Source organism: Ziziphus jujuba, chromosome 1 (genome assembly GCF_031755915.1).
Source record: "Ziziphus jujuba cultivar Dongzao chromosome 1, ASM3175591v1".
Taxonomy (NCBI): Eukaryota; Viridiplantae; Streptophyta; class Magnoliopsida; order Rosales; family Rhamnaceae; genus Ziziphus; species Ziziphus jujuba.
Window position 1 is genome coordinate 2,573,436 of NC_083379.1, and position 24,401 is coordinate 2,597,836.

General features: G+C 31.5%; 3 protein-coding genes across 5 annotated transcripts; 2 read left to right on the forward strand and 1 right to left on the reverse strand.

Moving 5' to 3' along the window:
• The first annotated feature begins 3,814 nt into the window (after window positions 1–3,814).
• On the forward strand, window positions 3,815–12,435 carry LOC107423411 (galacturonokinase). Its single transcript, XM_016032998.4, has 14 exons — window positions 3,815–4,348; window positions 4,925–5,038; window positions 5,302–5,373; window positions 5,810–5,853; window positions 6,670–6,823; window positions 7,369–7,434; window positions 7,877–7,956; window positions 8,736–8,835; window positions 9,882–10,057; window positions 10,374–10,414; window positions 10,506–10,534; window positions 11,228–11,297; window positions 11,432–11,521; window positions 11,821–12,435. The coding sequence occupies exons 1-14, from the start codon at window positions 4,307–4,309 to the stop codon at window positions 12,063–12,065; spliced, it is 1,323 nt and encodes a 440-aa protein (XP_015888484.2). The 5' UTR covers window positions 3,815–4,306; the 3' UTR covers window positions 12,066–12,435.
• Window positions 12,436–16,053: 3,618 nt separating this feature from the next.
• Window positions 16,054–17,056, reverse strand: LOC107424044 (protein SMALL AUXIN UP-REGULATED RNA 51). The gene has a single exon (XM_016033758.4). The coding sequence runs from the start codon at window positions 16,916–16,918 to the stop codon at window positions 16,421–16,423; it is 498 nt and encodes a 165-aa protein (XP_015889244.3). The 5' UTR covers window positions 16,919–17,056; the 3' UTR covers window positions 16,054–16,420.
• Window positions 17,057–19,262: 2,206 nt separating this feature from the next.
• LOC107424117 (uncharacterized) lies at window positions 19,263–23,975 on the forward strand. Of its 3 annotated transcripts, none has more exons than XM_016034010.4 (2): window positions 19,263–21,230; window positions 23,749–23,975. In XM_016034010.4, the coding sequence occupies exon 1, from the start codon at window positions 19,543–19,545 to the stop codon at window positions 21,211–21,213; it is 1,671 nt and encodes a 556-aa protein (XP_015889496.1). In that variant the 5' UTR covers window positions 19,263–19,542; the 3' UTR covers window positions 21,214–21,230; window positions 23,749–23,975. The 3 variants fall into 3 exon arrangements, with proteins under 3 accessions (XP_015889496.1, XP_015889427.1, XP_015889365.1); XM_016033941.4 differs by lacking the exon at window positions 23,749–23,975 and adding an exon at window positions 22,999–23,419; XM_016033879.4 differs by lacking the exon at window positions 23,749–23,975 and having other exon boundaries at window positions 19,263–19,421; window positions 19,513–21,394.
• Window positions 23,976–24,401: the final 426 nt, after the last annotated feature.

Consider the following 24,401-nt stretch of genomic DNA (forward strand, 5'->3'; position numbering starts at 1 on the left):
AATGGTATTTCCTAGAACGTTATACCGATTTATTTTTTGATAGATTATTAAAATAGAAAGAAGAATAATATTAGAGAGTTTTTTTTTTTTTATATGTCATGTTAGGGAATGTATTTATTTAACTAAATACAAGACACTCACAAATATTAAATATTAAAATAGAAACAGTACAATAAAACAAAAAAAAAAAGTGTCCATCCAACAAAAGTCCTTATTTTTTATTTAAATTTACAATATATATATATATATATATATTTTTTTTTTTCTAATCTTCCATTGTATTTTTTTTTTCTTAAATGCCCATATTAACAACAGTGTGTCGAATAAATATAATTCAATCATGGATAAATGGATCAAACATAGTTATAATCAAGATAAAAAGCTCCACTAATAAAAAAATACCATTAATTAATAAGTAAATTAGAAATTTCAAAACTTCAATTGAAATGCCAAATGTCACACTAAATAATAAATAAAATAAATATTAAGTATTACACTGAAAAACAAGAATACTCATTTCTTTTAGATAAAGAATAGTCACTTAATGCATAATTATATTGATATATTAATTAAACTAATTAAGTTCATCATTTAGAAATATTCACAAAAAAAAATGAACGTAGATAGAAAAGATAAATATTTAAGTTGGCGGCCAATAATTTAATTATAAAGTTAGTTTCATAGTTTATTGAAAAACCCTTACATATATCTTAAAAAAAAAAAAAAATGGCTTAAAGGGCCATGGCTCCCATTCTAAAGCATCGCTTCTTCACTTGTTGATATTTAAAATTTTAAAAATAATAAAATATAAATTTGTTTTTATATTAAAATTTTATTTAGAAAAAATAAACTCTATCAGAATCCAATGACTAATAAATAAAATTTTAAATCTTAGCTTTTAATATGATCTAATGATTGAAAAATAAAATTATAATATTATAAATCTAATTTAAACCTGATTATATAATTTGCTACTCGAAAAGGTTGAGTTTTCCTAATTAAATTTTTAATATAAAAAATCAATCTATAATTAAGCATCCAATTAGTATTTGCCATAACATAGGTCATACACATTTAGTATTTAATCTGGTAAACTACTTAGGTCAATTTGTAATGCATGATATAAATATGGTATAATATTAAATGAAGGTTAAATAAAAAAACATGCATAAAATTTTCTTTTTTTTTTAAAGAAAATCCAATCTATATGCTATATAATAATTTAATTTGATGTCATTAAAAGGTTTATATTTTTTACAGACTTTTGATATTAAAATATATAATAAAATGTAAATTAATATTATTATTTGTACTTTATCAAATCCCTATATAATCAACCATAAAATATATGACAAAATGTAAATTAGTATTATTATTTATATTTTTTCAAATTCCTAAGGTTATAATCACTAAATCATTACTATATATATATATATGTTTATATTATACATTTATGGATGTGGACAGCACAATTTCTTTTTGATTAATTTTTAAGGAGATTCGCGCCAGTTGACCCCCATTGTGGTTCTAAGCTTATCTACTATATATAATTGGCATTTATCCTTAAAAATATCTTTTAATTTATAATAAAAGATATGGCGCTATAATAAGTTTTTAGACTGTCACATCATATCCTCAATTAAATTTCTATTTTTAAATCATTATTGATATATTACTAATATGGCTATAATATTTTTATACTGTCCATTATAAGTTGGAATATATAGTTATGAAGAGAACAATTCTTCATTTCCGTTTTAGCAATTAAAGAGAGAGAGAGAGAGAACAATTCTCATGCATATTTATATTTATGGTGTAAATTTATCCAAATTCTGAACGTTAATCTTGTCTAAATTAATTATCAAATCTTTGTCAGTGATTTACATTTTATCATTCTTCACAATTTGCAATCTCCTTGGTATCCAAACAGACTAATGATAAACCATTACTTTTTCAAAGAAAATTTTCAAATTTAAATATCTCTCATTCCAATATAAAATAAAAATAAATAAATCTTCACCATGTATATATATATATAATACTAAACGCAGTTATTCAAAAGATTGAAGTCCTTTCAATGTTTCTATCCAAAAAAAAAAAAAAAGAAGTCCTTTCAATGTCTTCCACTAGCTTAGAGAGAGAGAACGATGACCACATACTGTTTCCAAATGAGCATCATGAATTTAACAAAGTAAATGCCCCATTTTGAAGCTTCAACATCGACTTATAATCAATCAGTATATTACGCGATTATGTTCTAATTGCTTTCCAACGCGACTATAAATCTTGGTTTTCTAAAAAGCAACTTGTAATCTCATTAGTGTTATTCGCAAATGTACATTATATCATTCCTGTTTCATAGAATGATTCTAATTGTTTTTTTTTTTTTTATCAAATATTTAAATATATTTAAAAAAATACAAATTAATTGGTATATACATCTATATTCTTCATCAAGTACATACATAATTGTAAGCATTCATATACATATATCACAACAAGTTTTTAAGATAAAGTCATATAAATTAGTAAGTTCCTTTTTTATAATTGGTTTGTATTTTATTTCATGCATAGCTAAAATTTTGAGACCTCATAAATTAATTATTTCAAAATTTGTTTTAACAATAGACTTATCTAAATTAGTGATTAACTCAACTATTATTATACCACCTAATTTGGCATATTAAGTTGGTTTGGAAAATGTCAAAATTTGAAAGGAAAACTAATATTCGAGAATTAATTTATCGAGAATTAGTTTATTAAAAATTAATTTCTTATGAATTATTTTTTAAAGTATTTGATTAGTATCAAAATATTTAAACTTTATAAGTAACTAATTAACATATGTTTTAAAATTTAAAAATAAGATTGTCTTTTAATAAAATATAGAAAATTAATTTTTAAAAAAAAAATTAAATGATATATTTTTTGGAGGATTCATTTTTTACCATATTTTTCTACATTTTGATATTTACTTTTTTTGGATCCACAATTTTCTCTTTATAAAAATCATTTAGATATACGAAAATTTAATTTTCCAAAAAAATTTTAAATTTTTACTAATTTTGATAATTTCCTAATAAATAATTTGGTTTCACTTTCACCAGCTTCCACCAAAAAAATAAAATAAAATAAAATATTGATGAAAAAATTGGTGCTTCTAAGTAATACTTTCATTTTACATGGTAGTACATAGTAATTGAGCGTATTTTTTGGAACTCGAACGAGCTGGAAGGTCTTTTTATTTATTTATTCATTTTTTGAAATAAAGATGGAGGCTCTTCTAAAATTCTTAATTTTAGGATAGAAAACGTTTCCGAATTTTGGATTGATTTTGAGTTAAGCCTAATAATTAATTATTTATAAACTCTCAAAAAAAGGGTCAAAAATTCTAAATTTTAGGATAGAAAACTTTTCCAAATTTTGGATTGATTTTGGGTTGAAGCTAATATTTAATTATTTGTAAATTCTCAAAAAAGGGTCCAATAATCTGAATTTATTTTGTTAGGCCCACACTAGAAATGAAGACAAGCCCATCCAATTTTGCCTAACACATTGGAAGCCAGCGCAATCATACGACATCAAAATCTAAATACACCAAAACTTTTTCGAAATTACCAAATACTCTTTTTCCTTTTAATTTTAGAAATTTCACTGCTACGGAAAAAAAGCCATCAGGTTTCAATAATATTAAGAAAAAGAGACACTGGATTTTGTACCCTGTGTGAAATAAGCAATGAATGAAAAGAAAAAGGACACAAAAAAAAAAAAAATATATATATATATATATATACACATACATATTTTATTTACAAGTAAAAAATAATTTTATTAGCTCCTCCTTCGAGAAGGATTATCTATCTGCTAGTAAAGCTTGGTTCAAAGCATATTCACCAAAAAGTTTGGTTCAAAGCAACTATAATTCAAGGGATTCTTGTGAATTCTATTATTTATTATTTTATTTTTTTTTCTTTGATTTGTTTCCTTAAATGTTAGTAAATGCTTTATTTTTTCATTGTATCTGGATTTATTTATCCATAGTTTTGTAATATATATGTATATTGTGTAAATGTGAAAAACAGAGGTATACGTTGTGAAAGTTTTCACGAATTTATTTTTGATTGTTTTCAACGAAACAAGACGCTTCAACAACCGCTAAGCTTTACGTAAAAAATGAAATAAAACCCCATTTTGTAATCGCATTTTGTTCTTACAAAGAAGTTCGCATTGTGTTCTAACAAAGTTCCACCACCAGTTCCAAAGAGCGTAATCTGATTTCCAATTCTCACAGCGTTTGGGAAAGAAGATGGATCATGGGTTCGGTTTGTCTTGGCCTTCTGAAGCAGAGGTACTCTTTACATTCCCGAGTTTTCTGTTACTTCTTTCTGTAAATAGTGTATGGATCCGTGTGTTCTTTACTGGCTATATTGGCGTATACCTGTTGATGGGTTTCTTGTTTCTGGTCTCATTTACTTTGTAGCAGAATTGTTATTGGTGTTGTAGATAGTTTCGTGGGGGCGGTACATCTCTGTTTCGATCTAAGGACAAATTAAGTCGTATTTCAAATTCTGGTTTATGTTTAGTCATGGTATATATTTCTTGATTTCTGGGTCTCGAAGCAAGAATTGCATTGTATTTTCAGGAAGAAAGAACTAATCTTTAGTGCAAACCAGAAGGGTATTCAATGTGGGTACAAATTTTTTCGGTTGGTATAAGTTGTGCTTTCATTTGTGGGTTTGGTGTGTTTGTCGACATTGTTGGCGTTACCCGCTCAAAGTTTTTCATCTTTTTATAATTATTAGTTTCTTGAACTTAGATGTGTGTGCAAGGAAAAGTGCAAGCACGTGGCACCTGCTTGGTTGTATTTTATCATCGTGTTGTGGTTATTTTATTTTCTAATTTTATGTACTCGTTCATGTTGCAGTTAAATGAAATCAGACAAACGGTTTCTAAGATGGCTGCGAGAAGACCTGATGAAGTTCGAGTAGTTGCATCCCCTTATCGAATTTGTCCACTGGGGGCTCATATTGATCATCAGGTGTTTTTAATGTACCTTTAATTGTTCTTAAGAATCTGAGCTTGTGTATAAAATAGCGATATCAAGTTTATACTGCAACAGCATTTATTTAGTGTATACTCTTAAAAACTTGCTTTCACCATTCTATTTACCATTAACTTTTATGTTAATTTTCGTTTTTCAGTTGATATGTTTTTAAGTTGGAATTGTTATATATTTATAGTTAAGTCGCTCAGAATAATACGTTAATAATTATCTTCAATTTTCTATTAATCTTTGCACAGGGGGGAACTGTATCTGCTATGACAGTTAATAAGGGAATACTTCTTGGGTTTATTCCATCTGGTGACACTCAGGTAAATGATATTCGTTTCACCATACTAGTTCATACAAACAGAAAGAAAGTTCGTAAAAACGGAAAGGAGGTAGTAACAAGATGTATGGGAAGTAGACGATAGAAACACATCTTAAACACTAAGGTGTAAAATTTATGCAAACTGGAAAAGGCTGAGTATATATACATATATTTATGTTTCATTAAGGTGTTTTGATGAATGGCAAGTATATTATTCATCATACCATATGCACATTGAAACTTATAATCAAAGTTTGATCCTTATCTGTTTGATTCTTTGAAATCTGCAGGATGCTTTGCAATGTTGTATAAAATCTTTCTTTGAAATGCTGTGGCAGTTTCTGGAACATTAGGACTTTGATTTAAATTTCACAAATATCTTAGATAATCAATTGGAATTTCATACTCCTGCTGATTGATTGAAAATCTTGTTCTAGGTTGTATTACGCTCAGGACAGTTCAAAGGAGAAGTTAGGTTCAGGTACAGTGACTAACTAATGATTGTTCTTTTGTTTCTCCAGTCATTTTCTAAATGTGTTTTGAAGCCGTATATCAAGCTTCAATATGATCGCTGAATAAATAACGATATCAAACTCTATTAAATCAACATATCAGGAAATTTTTGAAACTGGTAATTGCATACTAATGTTCCTTTTTATAGTATTTTAAATGCCAATGAGCATGGGATGTATATGTTGTTGGGTTAACTCATACAAATGATGAAGGAACCACATCTATATAATAGCCTTCCCTCGAAACCTTATATTCTGGCCAGGTTAGGGAGAGTAGTCTGATTTTAGGATTTATGGATTTGGAAGAAGAGAGTGCACAGAAAATAGAAGACTTCTGACCCTCGAAGCATAAGTAAATCTTCCTTTGAAGTGTCCAAAATTTCTTTGTTATGTATTGCTGTTTGAATCCGGTTGACAATCATTACATTCTGGCAATCTTCAAAGTGGGAGTAAATGAATAGTTTTCTGTTTAGCAGTTTTATTACTGAAATGTTCTGTTTTGAGTTCAAACTGATGACAAAGTCAGAATTTTATTTTGTTTCTCTATAAGACGATATATTTTATATATAGATATATACATATATATATGCTGCATTATTCAGAAAGCTACAAAGTCATTTATAGCATCAAGTTTGTTCTCCAACCATTGTCCACTATGTGACAGTAACTTTCTGTTGTGTTGCACCGGACTTTCTGTCAATATAAAAATTTTTATTTTAACCTTCTGGCATTCTCCCTTCAACTGTATAGAGGACTTGAATAATTGTTTACTTTTTGTATGATAGGGTGGATGAAATTCAAAGCCCAAGACACACCATTAAGACAAATGATAAGATTGATACACATGATTCTTCCAACCATTATGAAGAATGTAAATGGGGAAACTATGCTAGAGGAGCCCTATATGCCCTTCATAGTAAGGGAAACCATCTTTTTCAGGTTAGAAATATAACTCTGTTGGTGTTCCTTTCACTGCTTGGTTAGTTTAAGATAAGTTATGTTGGTTTTTTAGCATTGAATTGAGAAGTTATATAGAACCAATGAATATTCAGTTGCACACACATGGATTCCAGGTATTTTGGCACTCTTGATCAGGATTATTTGATGAAATATGACCAAATTTCTTTATCTGGTGTGTTTTTTAGGACTTAAGTTTCAAGTTTATTTTTTGATATGAAATTGACCTATGATTTGTTCTAATTCTGGCATAGGCCAGTATTAAAATCATGATCTTACTTATTGAAAAAGATTTAAACTAAAGCTGATGTTTATATGATTTCTCAAAAATAAATGTGTTTAGACTTTTGAGGAAGCAAGCACCCATCCTGGAATTTTCTGCAAATAGGTTATCAATCTACTTCTAAAGAATGTTTCTTGAATGAGTTTGTACGCAGTTGATATATCATCTTGATCACTTATCACCTCTGTAAAATCATGTGGTTTTGGATTGAAGTTTACCATATCATTTGATGCACCTGTTGCAGGGTATTACAGGATACATATGTGGTACCAAGGGTCTTGACAGTTCAGGGCTTAGCTCTTCTGCTGCTGTAAGTTTGTCTTCTTGGTTGCTCCAGAAGTGACCTGTTAAAAATTTATAAGGTGGCTGAATTATATATCTAGTTAAGAAAGGATTCATCTTTGTTACAATTGAACAATTTTATGAGTCTTTTTTTCTTTCCTCAACTATTTATTTTAGGTCTGGGCACTTCTGGGGCTCTGATCTGTTTTTCAGTGTACTAGAGATATGCCTGAGTCTTTTGAAAGAGCGACACGAAACTCACAACCCTTTTGTGTGTTTATAGTAATCTCCTTTGGTTAATTAAGAGCAACATTTTTTTAGGGCATAATGCATAAGACCCTCTACTGATATTATTCTTTTTTATCAGTAAAACCATCTTTTTCTCTTTGTTTTTATACAGGCAGTTTGAATCTTTATTACATTTGCTAAACCACCTCCAATATGTTACACTAGCATTGCATGTTTGACAGGTTGGAGTAGCTTACTTATTGGCTTTTGAAAGTGCCAATAATCTGATGGTTTCTCCTGAAGAAAACATTGAGTATGACCGGTAGGTTTCTCTAAAATTTGATATTGAATTGAATTTGATTAAGAAATGCTGCTCATGGATTCTGGAAAACTGTCATTTGATAAAACTACAAATTTAGTTATGAATAATGTAAAGTTGAAAAATTAATCTAAGTGTACAAACTAAATTCACTTAAGGAAATTTCACCAATGACACATTGTTGGCCCACAGAAAAAGATATCCTTAAGAAACCTATCTATAAAAAAGATGAGTAGATAGAACCTCTTGAACAAGGGTATAAATTGAAACCAATCTTATAGGTTTATTAAAGTGTGTGTGTGTGTGTGTGTGTATTATCAAAAGTAACTAGACTATGTAAGTTAATGAGTATATGGGCCCCTTTAACGGACACACAATAGGCAATCACCTCATTTTATATCTTGTGGAATCATTCATTGGGGTGCCTACAAGCCTCTACTAACATGAACTTTTTGAGATGAAATTATCTAATTTTCCTCTCATCTAGAATTACCTTTTCTTTCCTCAGATCATTCTGTCACTAAATTGCCATTTGTTCTTCAATGTCATTGGGTTTACTTGTAATGAACTGTGCAATTGTGAGTGTGATATCATTACTTCAAGATTATTTGGTCCTTTAAATTCCTTGGAAGCAAAGGGATGGTTTAGTTTGCAATATTTGTTTCTACAAAATGATTAAAAAACAGACATACAGATTCCATGTTCCTTACCTCGTTGAATGGGAATAATTCCCTGCATGTTCAATTTTATTAGACCTTTTGATTTCTTTTGTTTACATTTAGGCTGATTGAAAACGAATATTTGGGTCTAAGAAATGGCATATTGGATCAATCAGCCATATTGCTTTCAAGACATGGATGTCTATTGTGCATGAACTGCAAGGTAATGTGTGAATACCTGTGCTTGTACTGAATGTTGTTTTAACAAACTCCTTATCATCCTCATTCAAATATTTAAATTTTATCTGTGTGATGTTACTGAATATTTCATCTTTTTCTATTTCCCCAATATTTTTCACCACTAATAATTAGTAATTTTTAAGTTCTAGGGATGGGGAATGAGGGAATGTTCTTTGGATGTTTACAATCTTTGCTTTGTTCTAGAAAATATGGTAGGAAAGAAATGGAAGGTTTTATTGTTGAAACATATCTTAGATAATAAAGAAGTGAAAGTTATCAGCTATTCTCTTAGAAGCAAATCCAATTTGATGAAAAATATCCTCAACCTTTGGTATAGATGCTACCTTACCCATAAGCAATAGGTTTATATGTAGTAGACTAACAAAGTTTTTATATTCTAACAATGGATGTTGAGTCTGGGGGCAAATGGCTTAATAATTCCATCAAGCAATATGTGTGGAATTTATCCAGATATCCTGAGCTTGAAGTAATGACACTACCGTTCAAAGATACAAGTAGGAACATATAGCCCCCTGATGCTTGAGGCACTGTACGAGACTTGCTCTTGCAACTCTTATTAAGTTACTTTATATATTAGGTAATTTTGGATTCCTATAAAGTTCTAGCTGTCCCCTTTGAATTTCTTTTACTTATTTCTCTAAAAGCTTCAAATTTTATTTTTCTTGGTTTCACCTTTAAGTCCTCTCATTTATTAACTGAAATTATGATCCTCCTAATATCTTTCTACTCAAAGAGGCATATTTTCATTGCCAAAATTATAAAAGATATATAAGATAACATCAGTGAAAATTGAGCCACAGGCACTCTGTTTGCTGCCATTCTTGCTTTGTTTAGCCATCATTTTTTTTTTTCTTTTTCATTATTCCATGCCAGTGTAAAAGTTTGAAGTTGGTTCCTCATCATCTATTTCTATCAGAAATAAGATTCTGCTTCAGTTCTTAAAATTTTCTTGTCCTTCAAGATTTATGTGTATTTAGCAATGATCTCATGAATTCAGTTTATGTGCAGACTAAAGAGTATAAGATTATCCACCCACCCAAGGTGCAAATGAACCACAAGACTGAGTTGCAGAAAGCATACAAAATATTACTGGCATTTTCAGGCTTGAAGCATGCTTTGACCAACAATCCAGGATATAATTGCCGAGTTTCAGAGTGTCAAGATGCGGCAAGAATTCTTCTTGAGTATGTTATATTTTTGGTTTCATTTTTCATTGAGGCCATAGTCTGATGAGTTTGAACTTCAACTGATGTGCTTTACCCTATTTCTGCAGTTAGGGTAGTTTGAAATTGTTTTATATTTCCCCTGTGGTTTGGTTGTATTGCATCTGGATGGTGCTCTAACTTAAAAACTAGTTCTCTTCCTCAAATGCATTTGTTCATAAATCCACCAAACCACATGAATATTCTTTGGAGATAATGCATTTTTAATTTCGTATCTTCATCCTGCTTGGAGTATACAAATTCAGGAATTAGATATTGTTTTCTTCTACTTTTGCAGTGCTTCTGGAATTGGAACATTGGAGCCTCTCCTCTCTAATGGTATTTTGACATAACAAAATTCTCAAGTTCTTATATCTCCTGCGTAGTGAAATTGATTCTTTTTCTTTTTTTCATTTTTTACATTGAACAGTTGAACAGGAAGCTTATCAAACTCACAAGGTAAGTACTATGGTATCAATATATTTTGGGTTTCCAAATATTCAGCTTGTGGCAATTATATATCTCTGTTTGTACCTTACGAATGCTAAAATCCTTGTTTGTAATGATTCACATTTCTTCTGAAGTTGACAATTCAAATCTAGTCATAAACAATTTATGCTTCTTTTTGCGAGTTATAAATGGATACATGTTTCATTTATTCATGCAGTATGAATGTGTATTTGTTTCATGTATAAAAATTCAACTGAACTTGGTTCTGTGAACCTGTTGATTTTGTTAACCCTTGGTGCTAAACTTCGTGAATTACCAATTAGGCAAATAACCTATTCATTTGAAAAGTTAAAATTTTGATGACGGAATATTTCAGGAACCTTAGGTCATGCTTGCTGGAAATTCTGGACTGTAATTACTATGTTATGTTTGGGCTGCCTCAGTAGCCAAACAAATATAGCTTGCTGTTAAATCTGGTGCATTTAAAATAATGTTAATGGACTTAACATTTTCCAGAATTTTTTATGGAGCTTAAAGATTGTGTGAGAGTGCAGCATGTTGTGAAACAGTTTTTGACATGTAAATAAGCTAAGGGTGATCTTAAATGGTCTGCTAACTCTTCATTTTCACATTTTTTATATTTATCTCTCTTTCTCTCTCTCTCTGTCTGTCTGTCTCTCTCTCTCTCTCGCTATCTTGCAGTGCAAACTAGAACCTAGTCTAGCTAAAAGAGCAGAGCATTACTTCTCAGAGAATTCACGAGTTATCAAAGGTAGTATTATCGATGTCCAGCTGCATGTCTATAGACATACTTGAATAATGTATTTATGTAATATGTATGTATGCCACTAATAATTGTTGTGCTTCTATATTATGTATTAGTCACTCAGTTTATAATTGTTTCAGGACTTGAAGCATGGGCTGCAGGCAAGATGGAAGATTTTGGAATGCTCATTACAGCTTCTGGCCTAAGTTCTATACAGAACTATGAATGCGGTAACTTATTGTCTTAAATTCATTGCCACCTGCCATATATTGCCTGAAACTTTTTCAATGCTAGTGGACTTTATTTAAATAACTTAAAAATTATCCTTATGTCTTAGAGAACTTTAGCATAACCAACCTTCATAACCATGTCCCTTGATGACCGATGATGACTAATTACAAATGTACAATATTTGCCTTCAGTATTATCTTACGTAAACTATAGCTGAGTTCTTACATGCTCGTGTGCCCTCTAAATGCTGTTATATGAAAAGCAACAGACCATTAGCCATCATGTTTTGATGTTTTAGGTGCCGAACCCCTAGTACAACTATACAAAATTCTTCTAAGGGCTCCCGGTGTATATGGAGCACGGTTCAGTGGTGCTGGATTTCGAGGGTGCTGTGTTGCATTTGTGGATGCTAGTCATGCTGCTGAAGCTGCATCATTTGTCAAGAGAGAATATCAAAAGTTCCAACCGGAGTTGGCGAGTAAATTGGAACAAGGCACAGCAGTTTTGATATGTGAAGCTGGTGACTGTGCTCATGTAATCTGAGCGCTCAATCTAAGCCGGCCACCCTCTGATTTTTCATTTTCCATCTTTCAAATACCCTGTCAAAACAGAGTTATTCCATTCATTCATTTTATGAGAATCTTTTATTGAGTCTCATAGCATCTTGTTTACAGCTAGTGAAAACAAAATCTGGTCATGAAATTGAAAATGTTAGGATGTGAGATACTTTGTAGAAGAATAGTTGGCTGTGTGAGGGCTTGTTTGGCAATTATATTGTATCTTACTGTGTTCCACTGTACTATACTGTACAAGTGTTTGTGTTGGATTGTATTAATAAATGATATTTGTATAAGACGCACCATAATAGACTTTAAATGTTTTTGTTTTATAGAAAAATACATATATTATTTGATTTTTCAGTTCATCTATGTATTACTATATTATATTGTTATTATTTTTTTATAATTATTATAATTGTTATTATCAAATATTTTAAATATTTGACCATTTCCTAAATCAATTTGGAGTAGTTTAGTTTTTTCAAGAACCTTTCCTTTTTATCTTTTTTTTTTTTTTTTTTTTTTTTGGGTGGCAAAACCTTTTCCTTCATCCCTTCCCTTCCTTTCTCCTCTTCCACTTCTTCTCCTTGTTATCCTCTCATCTCTATCATATCACTAAAAATAAAATAAAGTTACCAAACAAGTCTTGTGACACTTGTCTCGTTTATAATCAAAATATTAAAAAGTTTTTATTTTATAATTTGTTAAAATAGTTGTTTCAAGAGATTAATAATCAAAAAAAATATATATATATATATATACAACTTTGATCCATTGGAAACCTAATTACCATCTTATATTGAGTGTTATTACTACTTGTTCAGTAAGAGTTTTAATAATAAGTTATTAATTAAAATTACATCCTTAATAATTGACAGTATAATGATATCTTAAGAACATCAAATAGTAAATAGGAACATATTGACATGACATATTAAATGCCCAATCAATTAATTATTTAAAATTACTATAAACCAAGTTCAGTGATCCAAAATTGATCTCTTGGCAGCTTTTAGTCAATTTATAGACAATAAAAATGGAATCTGTATTGATTAATCCATTTAGTTTTAATATGCACTTCAACATATCCCCTAGAGTAAATTGGAAAATAGTTCCCACAGAAACATATTTGTGTATATATTATTTATTTATTTATATGCATAAGCCTATCCTTTATCAGTTTGTTCTCCAAATTAATAATAATCATAACAATAACAGTAATAAGTTTAACTTTAAAAAGAATGATATTTTTTGCAATATTCTTTCCATAATTAGGGTTTTATAAAATTGAAGTGCAATGTGCAAACAAAGGATTTTGGACCGGATTTCCCAAGTACAACCTTCCCAAAAAGTTATGTTGATGATGATGATTATAATATATTTCTCTGCACAACCGCGGCCTGCCTTGAAAATATTTATTTATATATTATCAAATAAATAAGTCTTCGTTTGGTACTGGGGTCAAATTAATTTTACACAGTCTCCTACATGCATAAAAGCTAATATTTAATCTATTTTACTATTTATTTTTATTATATTATCCAAAAAAAAAGTCTAATATTTTTATTATAAATATTATAATAAAAAAGTCTAATCCGATAAATAATACACCAATTATATGATAAACTTTCCTATCAAATCCTAATCTTATCCTGTCCACTTTAATTCGATCATCCAAACTATGATTATACCCTAATCTTTGGAAACTAATATGCCAATCAAACATCAGAAACTGTATCAGATGATCAACAATTATAGACCCTTTTTGTTATTTCAAATTTTTTGGTTTTTTTAATCTATAGAATTTATTAAAGATTGTTTACAAATAATAATAATAATAATAATAATAATCCATTGAGCGAGGAAACTATTTAGTGACGTAAAGTTGATTTTGAAAGAAAGTAGGAAACGTGTTGTGGGACAATTTGGGAAATACTGGGGAGATTAAAAAAAAACAAAAAAAAGGGAAGGGTGGATTCCTTTGATTCAAACTTTTTTTGGGGCTGCGCAAAGCTTTTGTCGTACAATTCGGGATCTCCATGTCATCGTCGTCGCTGGTTTTGAATAATAATAATAATACCAACCCACTCTCAGTCTCAGCATGTGATTCTCCTTATATCCCCATTTTGCCCCCCACTCTCCTCGTAATCTAATTCCCTCCCTTTATTCCAATCTCCGTCTCCTAATAAATTTAGGATCTATTCCCTTTTTTTTTCTTTTTTTCTTTTTTTCTTTTTTCCTGAAAAACATATCATTGTCACAAGTGATAAATTCTTTCCTTTCCCTCATCACCCCTGCTTTTTTATTTTTTTATTTTTTTTTGGGTTACTTTTTAAAGCAAACACTTAGATTTACCAAATCAATTTTTATCTAAAGTGATAAATTCTTCGCTTTCCACCATCACCCTCTTTTCTTTTCTTTTCTTTTTTTTAAGCAAAAACTTAGATTTACTTAAATCATTTTTTTTCAAATTTTTGTTCCCCATTTATAATTTGGATTTTGAAATACTATCCTTCTTTTTTGTTTTTCTTTAAATATATATACATATATATATATAGTATCAAGTTCAAAAATTATATTTTTTAATTATTAAATTCCATTAGTGCTTACTTTTCCAAAGGTTCACTTACCCATTTTAGCATGTGATCAAATTTATATTTAATTTTTTTTTTAATTTTAAATCTTAACAAGCAAATGCTACCTTATTTGCCCATAGACTTTCATAACTAGCTTATTATATTTATTTTCCGGAACCCACCATAATCAATTAATCTGGTCTTCGGTTCTACTCAAAGATATGAACATTTTTATATGCTAGCATAAAAGTAAAATCAAGGATCTCTTTAGAAAATAATCCCTTGTCAAATGCTAGATTTTGTGACTTCATTTGACATGAGACTCCTTAGAAAAGAATCCCTTATCAAATGCTAGATTTTGTGACTCCAAAAAGTCTCAAATGGTATAATTAGTTGAAACAAAATGCTAAACATCTATAAACAAATTAACATGTAAAAAGATTAAAGAAATTTTTTAAAAAATAAAAAAAAAAACTTAAATCATTTAAGGTATATATAGTATTTTTGGAAAGATAAACGTGAGCTCTTACACATGATTCTAACACTATAGAATTTTAGTGTAAACTGCTATATTCTAAAAAGTAAAATGGAGTGTAATCATTTAAGTAGATGACAATTAGTGGGCATGGCAGAGTGGTAATGAAAGGGAAATGTGAACTAAAAAAAGTAAAATAATTAAAAAAAAAGTAAAATGAAGTTTTTACTATAAGAATCTGACAGCTATACTAACTGATCCAATGATCCTCATGCGAAAATGCCAAGAAAAGCAAAAGCAATAGAAGTCACATGAATAGCTTCACAAATGTAGGGGAATTTTGGATGAGAAGAAAAAGGATTAAAATATTATGAAACCAGAAACACAATCTGCCAAGGGAATCAGGAATCACAAACCCTTTTAATTTCTCCAAAAAAAAAAGTTAAATTTTATTTTGTTTGTCTTTCTCTGTTGAAAGTCATGCATGCTTACTTCAGTTTATGCTTTAAAGGTCAGCTACCTATATATAAATCACCATGATGGTATCAGCAGTTCAGCAGCACTATCGAAATGATAGCTAAAAGCCAAGGCTAAAGCCAACAACAAATATGCAATTAAATACAAAACCAGATAAATAATATTATAATATATTATTAATTTCTATTTTAATTAAAAATTTCTGGGAATCTTTCATCACGCTAGATAGCAAATGACTCTTGAGCAGTGGAAACCATGATTAATTATGACCTTCAGTTGGCCTACCATGCCAACCCCTCTAGCAACCCTATCTCAAATTTTTTTAAATAAATATATGACTTGATCAAATTTACAGTTTCATAATTTATACATTTATACAACTTTTGTAGCTGCAAACCTATAACTTGACAGTTTCAGAACAGTGAACAAAATTGTGATAAAGATTAAAAAAAAAAAGTAACAGCTAATCTGAACATTTCATTCATTGATTTTCTGATATTTCACTAGCAGTAGCATCACTACAAGAAACGGATGCCTGGAAAGAAGAAAGAAAAGTCCAACAACATCTCATTGATACCCATCAAAGTTTTTTTTTTTTTTTTTTTTTGGGAACTTTATAAAATGGGTTCAAGGATGGTATGAACCAAAAAAAAAGAAAGAAAATCCCAACAAAAAAGAAAAAGGAAAAAAGAAAAAAGAAAAAGAGAGAGTAAGACCAACCCATTTACAAATGGCTCTTGAGAAACCCTAAAAAACCATTTTCCAGGTAAAAAAAAGAAAAAATGGTGCTTGAGTGCTAACCGGTCGTTGTCAAACCCTAGCCTTCTGCAAGAGTGGAGTGAAAGCGTGAGACATGTTGTTTGTGGATATTTCTCTACAGGAATCAAAACCCACATCAGAAGTCATCTTCAAGAAATCATCCAAACCAAATTTCCCAAACTTGGTCTCGCTTTTCTGAAGAAACCTCAAGATCTCCTCAAAAAACCCCACTTCACATGGAAGAACAAGACCCCCACTGCACTCGAATCCGAACTCTTCCTCCGCCTTCTTCAACAATGCCACGAACACCGGCAGGTTCAGAAACCTTGCCGGGATCAGAAACCGCCGGCGCTCCGTCGAACCCACGTAGACAGCCAGAAAACCCGATGGAATGCGGCGGCTGGTCGGATCGTTCGCCACCGCCGCCGCATGCGGCTCAGAATCGGAGCAATAGACGGGCCGGCGGCGAACGCTGACGTGTTTCCAGCGCAGCATTAGCTGCTTGAGGCGTACTATTTGGCTGATCTTATGAACCATAGCGCCGGCCATTGGAGTGTTCCGCAGAAGAAGAAAAAAATAAAAATAAAAAATGGAAAGAGAAAAGTTTGAAAAGAAATTGAAAAAATGGAGAAGATGTTTGTGTTGGAGTGGAAGTCAGATCCTAATCTCGGGTTTAGCGTGATTGTTGTTTTTTTTTTTTTTTTTTATTTTGGGGCCGAAATCTCTATTTTGCCCTTCTATTCATCTTAATCATTGGAATGGATAATTATTGTTATCTCTAATACCATCTATTATTTCCTTATTTAGCACCGAAAAATTGCTCATATTTTATTATTATTATTATTATTATTTTAATTGCTAGGGTTCAATTATAAAAATGAGCTGTTTTTTATTGCGTTGATTTTTAACCTTAGCTGAGCAGGAAAGATCCCACTTCCAATGTCTTCTAAAATAAAATAAAATAAAATAATTGAATTATCAGAATTAGCTACAAATCTTTTAGTTTCAATATTATAAGTGAAGGATCTAAAAATCAATAGCTACATATTCATTAATAATCAATAATTATTTGATTATTAATTGGAAATAGTTTACATGTTCTAATAATTGACAAACGTGATTATGGCTTGGAAAAACAATAACCATGTATTATTTGTAGTTATCAAAATTGATGATTGTAAGTCGTATATGCTATTTTTGAAGATAGGGAGTTAGCCAACATCCGACAGGGTTAATAGGGGAACTGGGGCGGGAGGCTCAAGATAGGATGGGGATCGTACTTCTTACGCCTTGCCCTCTACACACACACAAACACACACACATATATGTATATATATATAAATTTAAATTTATTGTTATAGTTTATAAAAGTATAAATTTATTAATAAAAATATGTTTTTGCATTAAAATAATATTATTAAAACAATTATTGGATATTTATTTATAAAAAAAAAAGGGAAAAAGGGTTTTCCCACCCTACCCTATCTCATTTCCCAGTTTGAAAATTTCACTCTATTTTATTTTAAAATAAGCAAGGTATAGAGCCAGAAAAACAAAAGGGACAATGTGGGGTACAAGGAAGGTCACCTTGGACTGCTCTATCCCTTGCCATTCTTATTTGAAGATCATAAATATGGAATAATTCTCTTTTCCTTGACAGTTTTGTTCGGAATTGTCCAACATTACATCGAATGTGATTTGGTATTATGCATAAGTTTACACACATCTTGTGCTACATTGTCTTGGACAATTGTGGACCAAAAAATAAAAAAATTGAAATTTTTTGTATAGATATAGTTTTCAAATCACATATTTTTATTTAATTGTTGAGAACTTTTTTTTTAGTTATTTAGATATACATCACAAACAAAACACAACTTAAGTGATAAATTATAATTTTATAACATAGAGGTGTAACTATTTACATGAAAAATGTTATGGGCCAATATTGTACTTATCCAGCCCAAAACAAGCATACAACCTATTCAAATTTCTTCCTCGCCCATTTGGGTTTTGTGCTTGAACAAATTGTATTAGTAATTTCTTCAAATTTCTTCCACACCCATTTGGGTTTGTGCTTGAAGAAATCGATTTTGATATATTGTATTACAAATATTAATCTATCACTTTGTTAAGAATCATAAAATGATAAGGGGTTGTTGTCATTGTGTTTCAAAATTGGAAAGGTGACCTTATCTATTGGCATCATGTTTTTGTCTTGAGAGTGATGCTTTAACAATCTTTTCTTATATATTTGAAAGCAAGAAGAATAGCGTACAATAATATCCAAGTCGAGATGGATTTTGTTATTTTTCATGAAGTCTTACGAAAAAAATGCTCCAAATCGGTAGTGAAACCTTTAAGTTATAATTATAAACATAATTTTGTGAAGACACAGCTTTTTTATTGTTTTTTTTTTCATTTAATACTCTGATCTTTGTAATATAGAAGCAGATTGGGTGGCTAAAAGGTTTTTTAGGGGAAATATGCTTCCTAATTTGGACTTTAAAACCTTCTTTTGTATTGGACCCTAAAACCCATTCTGACTTACAAATTTTCTTAACGCAAATTTGTTCTTATTGCTTTTTATGTTCAATACTAAAATTTGAAATATTGATTTAATTGTTTTTCTAAATACCAAAACTTCTAGAGATTTAAATTATTTTCCTACTCTGATTAACTATAAGTGTATTTTTGATTCCAAGATTTGACATAACAAATGATTAAATATATAGATTCGCAGCAAGCAAAAACCGAATCTAAACAAAAACAAAGTATATATAGAGGCATATTTATAAAACTCACAAAATGCAGGGATCTCAATGTAATTTAAAAGAAGGACAGAAGTATAAAACTGAGAAAGAAAGGGATGGAAATGCAAAAACAGTCAAATAAAGAAAGAATCCACGTCCGCTGCTTTTCTCCTCTCTTTCCCCAAATCGGAGCCCTAGCCCTAGGGTTTTGTAAGGAGCAGAGCAGGGAAACGAAATTGCCCACCGCCACCTTCCTCTTCTCTTCCCAATCCTCTTAGTCCCGCTATCTTCTTCTTCTTGTTAACATTTCTTACTATCCTTCATAGTACTTACATATATATATATATATATATTTATATTTATACGCACAGTTGTATATATAATTTTCAGGGTTTAAAGGGAGGAAGTAAAAAGAAGAAGATGGAGGAGGAGAGAGTAGAAGAGGGATTGTCGCTGATAAAGCAGCTGGCGGCTTGCGACAATGGAAGCCGAGAGAAAGCTCTTCGCAACGTACTTGGATCTTGGCTTCCCTCCCAAACCAGTATCTCAGACGATCTAATGAAGAAGCTCTGGAAGGGACTCTTCTACTGCGTCTGGCACTCCGACAAGCTTCCGGCTCAGGTCGAGCTCATCGACCGACTCTCTTCCTTGGTTCCCACTCTGGATCTTTCGCTCTCGCTCCATTATTTGTCCGTTTTCGTGCTCACCATGCGCCGAGAATGGTCCGGCCTTGACGTGCTCAGGTTGGACAAGTTCTACCTCTTGATTCGGAAATTCTTGCACAATGTCTTCGTTTTGTTGAGGAATAATTCGTGGGATTTGGAGCTTTGTCGTCGTTTAATGGGGGTTTTGGAGAAGTGGGTGTTCTTTGCAGATGATAAGTTTCAGGGGAATGGTGTTAATTACCATATTGTGTCTGTTTTCCTTGAGGAGCTTAGGCCTTTTCTGCCTGTTCGTTTGGAAGTGTTTGATAATTTTACAGTGCCTTTCCTTTCTGTTATGCAAAAATTGCCAGATAAGGTCTTGTTGGCTAAGCTCAAGTCTAGTATGTTTGATGTGCTACTGAAGAATGGGCAGAAACTTGTAGAGGCTAAGAAATTGGGGAAGGAAATCGATTCCGGTGATGATGTGGAGGTGTTCGGGTTGATAGCATTGAACATGGGATTTTCAGGGAAGTTCTTTGAATTGGGTTCGTCACCTGAGTGCTATCAAGGTAATAGGAAAGTGCTCTTTGGTTTGCATGAGGAGTTTTTGAAGTTAGAGAAAGATTTAGCATCTTCAGGGATTGAAGTTCCATTCCCTAATGTCCCTGATATTGTTGAACATGATGAAGATGAAGTGCCAAACTTGGTTCCCATTGCTGTTGAGGAGATGGAAGTGGTTCCTTCGGAACCTCTGGAGGAAGATGCCGGTTGGTCTGCAGGGAAGCGTCTAAGAAAGTGTAGGAATGGCGTTAAAGCTTCTGGTGAGAGTAAGAAAAAGGCAAAGAACAGCAAATTGAAGAAGAATAAGAGTTCTGATTCTGATACAGAAAAGGGTTCTACAAATAAGGACAATAAGAATGCGCTTGTTGCAAATTGTGAGAAATTGAATAACGAACCAATTAGTGATGGTGATTTAGTACCGATTAATGAATCTGTGATATCAAACCTCCAGCTGCAGTTTGAGAAGATTGCTGCTGAAGCTGGCTTGGAGAGTGATGTTACAAGTAGTTGTGGTTTGCGTAAAATTGCTGTTCCTGCTGTCTCGAAGAAGAGAAAAAGGGGAAAGACTATGGATAAGAAGCAATCTGGTGAAGGGGATCCTGAAGTTGGCATGGCTGCAAAGAGTGGGGAGAAGAGTGCAAAGAAGGTAAAGTTTTCAATGAAAAATAATTTGGTATGGAAGCCTCAGACTCCTTTACCTCCACAAGACTTGAGATTACCTCCCTCTGTTACTCCAAGAGGAAGTGCACTTAAGAAAGGGGTACCTCCAGGTCCCATTAGGGAGATCCCTACTCCACCTAAGAAGGTGAGATTGAGGGCTGTTACTGTTAAAAAGGCCAGGAAGGCCTTAAAGCGGCGTAAGACTTTGAAATCTCGTTCTACCTAGTTGAAGTCGTGTTGGAGGTAATCTTTTAGTGGCAAAAGTTCATGCTGTGTTTGGTTGCCTACATTATGTTGGATTTGAATCCTAAAGTTCATTTTGGTTTTTATATTGTTTTTTTCATCAATTGAATCAAATTTGCTTCATGCCTTTAGTTAATATGAAATCTTAAAACTTGTTAGTGATATTATTTATTTATTTTTTCTCATATAATACATAAAGTATTACAATAGAATTTTTGATACTTGTTAAATAAAAAATAACAATTCTAATAATACCTTGGCATTTGGAAAGTTAGGTACGATGTTGTAGTTATGAATTCTGGTTTTGAGAAGTTGTTAAGGAATGGTGAGATTGCATATAAACATTTCTAGTTATGAGAGTTAGGGTTCTAGAGGTGGAGAGGAATTGCAGAAGTTGCAGAGGGAAACATGTTTAGTTACTGTTCATGCATAAAGAACATAAATGGCCTTGGGATGCCGTTGTGGTGCCGGCTGTCCTTGAAGTCAAATGGATTAGGATTCTAAAAGTAGAGTCCTTTGTTTGAGCTGGTTTCTATCGGAAGGGAGTTGTAATTGAATAGAACTCTCTATTTGCATCTCGATTGGATTGCAGGTAATTTGGAGTAACTTGTCTTGGATAAATCCTGTCAGTCCTTATGAGATTTTGAACTGGACAACCCTCCCTCATGCTTTTTGGACAAAACCAGTCAGATTTGACCCTATTGAAATGTTTTACTTGGACGCTATTGAATGGCTATTTGCATCCCATTTGGAGTGCAGGTAGTCTGGAGTAATTTGTCTCGGATAAATCCTGTCAGTTGTCCTTATGAGATTCTTAATGAATTTGATGATCGGCCCTTGTGTCCTTTGGACAAGACCAATCGTATTTGACCAATCGAAATGTTTTTACTTGGACCCTATCGAATCAGATGCAAATTTAACTCTCTATTTGCATCTCTTATTTGCATCCCTTTCAGAGTGCAGGTCTGGAGTAACTTGTATCAGATGTAATGAATTTGATGACCGTCCCTTGTGTCTTTCAGGCAAGACGAGTCGGATTTGATCTATCAAAATGTTTTTACTTGGACCCTATCGAATGGGATGCAAATAGAACTCTCTATTTGCATTGCATTCAGAGTGCAGGTAGTCTGAGGTAGCTTGTCTCGGATAAATCCTCTTAGTTGTCCTTACAGGATTCTGAATTGGATGACCCCTAATGTCTTTTTTAGACAAGATCGGTTGGATTTGACCCTATCAAAATGTTTTACTTGGACAGTATCTCAGTCCAAATTTCCTTGCGATTATTAGTTGAGAAAAAAGTGCAGAACTTGCATGAGGGAGAGGAAGTAGAGCCTGTATCAAAAGCAAATGGGTTATAATCAAGTATATTGAAGACACCATGCAAAGCTTAATTCTAACAAGGATTGTGGCTTCTGGAAATGATATTTGTTTCCCCACAACTTTTGGGTGACCATAGCACAAAATCTGAAAACCATCAATAGTTGAACTTTTGGAATTGGAAGACTCTTTTTGTCGATATGGGATTGGAAGACTGTAATACCCAATGTGTTTAACCCTCTCATACTCTACATTTCCTTTTCTAGAATAGTTAACTGGGAGAACACTTTTAAATAGCCACATTTTCCAAGTACACAAACAACGTGTGTAGCACTGGAAACTCATAAAACTAGTCTCGTCAAACCCATGGTTGCAACCTCCGTAATCTCCCATCCCCTCTGTAAATTTTCACCAAAACAGTACTTCCACTAAAGTTTGATATTTGCTGCAGGCCACTGGAGAGCTTAGGCTCAAGTTTTACTTCTCACCCAAACTTGTTGGGGGTATTGTGTTGAACTCGGTGCAATATTCTGGAGCAGATGGTCATAATTTTTATGGTTGGTTTTTAAGGATGGAGAGAGTGGGACGATGGAGACAAAAGTGCTGAAGTAGCTATATTTATTCCTACCCAAAAAACAAAAAAAAAAAAAAAAACAAAAAAAAAAAAAAGAAAAAGAAAAGAAGGAACAAACGAGGTAGCCTTTACTGAAAATCAAGGCCTAGTTTAGTAACTAGTTAATTACTTGCTTTACCCTGTTTATTTAAGTTTTCTTGCTTTGGAAAGCTTAGTATAACTTCAAAACGAGTGGTTTTTGTTTGCTTTATAGATGAATTTTAGTGATGGAAGAAGTATAGATCAAATTAAAAGATTAGACAGAGGTGACCTTGGTGCGTTTTATTTTTATTTATTTATTTATTTTTTGTCAATTTAAAATCTGGAAATATGTAGGTACTAAGAAAATTACAAAAAATGATTTTCAACAAAATAAAATAAAATCATTTTTTAAAAAATAAAATAAAAAATATATATATTTAGATGTTCGAGAATATAGAAAGATAAAATGAATTTTTTTTTTTTTAAAAAAAGGAGATGAAGATTAGATCACTTCCCCTTGAGATTTGAGAAGATTAGGGAAAGTTGCTTGAAATGTTTGAAGCGAAAAAACAAAAATGGTGGTTGAATTGTTTTTGTCATTTGTAGTAAAGCAAAATTACGGATTATGCTTATGGTTATGGAGGATAAAGGGAGGCTAAAACAATACAGGAAAAGTCCTGTGAGAAGCATTCGAAAAGAAGCAGAAGAAAGAGCCTCGAATGAATTCTAGTTGAGAAACGCAAATTCTGTGGAATTCGTCTCATGGCATTTGTTTCTTCATTGCCCTTATTTGTATTTTTCGTGATTTAAAAACAGTATTTATATTATAAGTTCATTTAAAACATAAATTGTTGTATATACGATGATGTAAAATTATGAAAGGTGTTACTGTTTAATAATGTATATAGATATTTATGAAACCAGTTTAATAAAAAAATTGTAAAAGAGTTTTAAAACTTCTTGTGTTTTTTAGTTGTATAGCGTTTCAGATTTAAAAGATAATAGAAAGGAAATCTGTAAAAAGATCAAAGACTGAGAAAAGATGGGAGAAAACTAAAATTCATCCAAGAATACAGTTTATCACAGCATGCAGAAGAAAGAAATGATCTAAAATATCAGGGTACTATTCGTTTGCATGATGGATAAAGGAGGCAAAAGATTTTTTGTCATTGCCCAAAATAAGCAGTTCTCTAAATTGGGAAATGTATATAGAATGCCTGTTTATATTGTAGGCAATGAACAAGTTGAGAAACAAAGTA

What these genes read in the sequence shown, in the direction of transcription:
- LOC107423411 (XM_016032998.4), top strand. Translation starts at nt 4,307, where the DNA reads ATGGATCATGGGTTCGGTTTGTCTTGGCCTTCTGAAGCAGAG. An exon ending in GGCTTAGCTCTTCTGCTGCT is followed by an intron (nt 7,435 to 7,876) that starts GTAAGTTTGTCT and finishes CATGTTTGACAG; the next exon opens with GTTGGAGTAGCTTACTTATT. An exon ending in GCGGCAAGAATTCTTCTTGA is followed by an intron (nt 10,058 to 10,373) that starts GTATGTTATATT and finishes CTACTTTTGCAG; the next exon opens with TGCTTCTGGAATTGGAACAT.
- LOC107424044 (XM_016033758.4), bottom strand. Translation starts at nt 16,918, where the DNA reads ATGGCCGGCGCTATGGTTCATAAGATCAGCCAAATAGTACGCCTCAAG.
- LOC107424117 (XM_016034010.4), top strand. Translation starts at nt 19,543, where the DNA reads ATGGAGGAGGAGAGAGTAGAAGAGGGATTGTCGCTGATAAAGCAGCTG.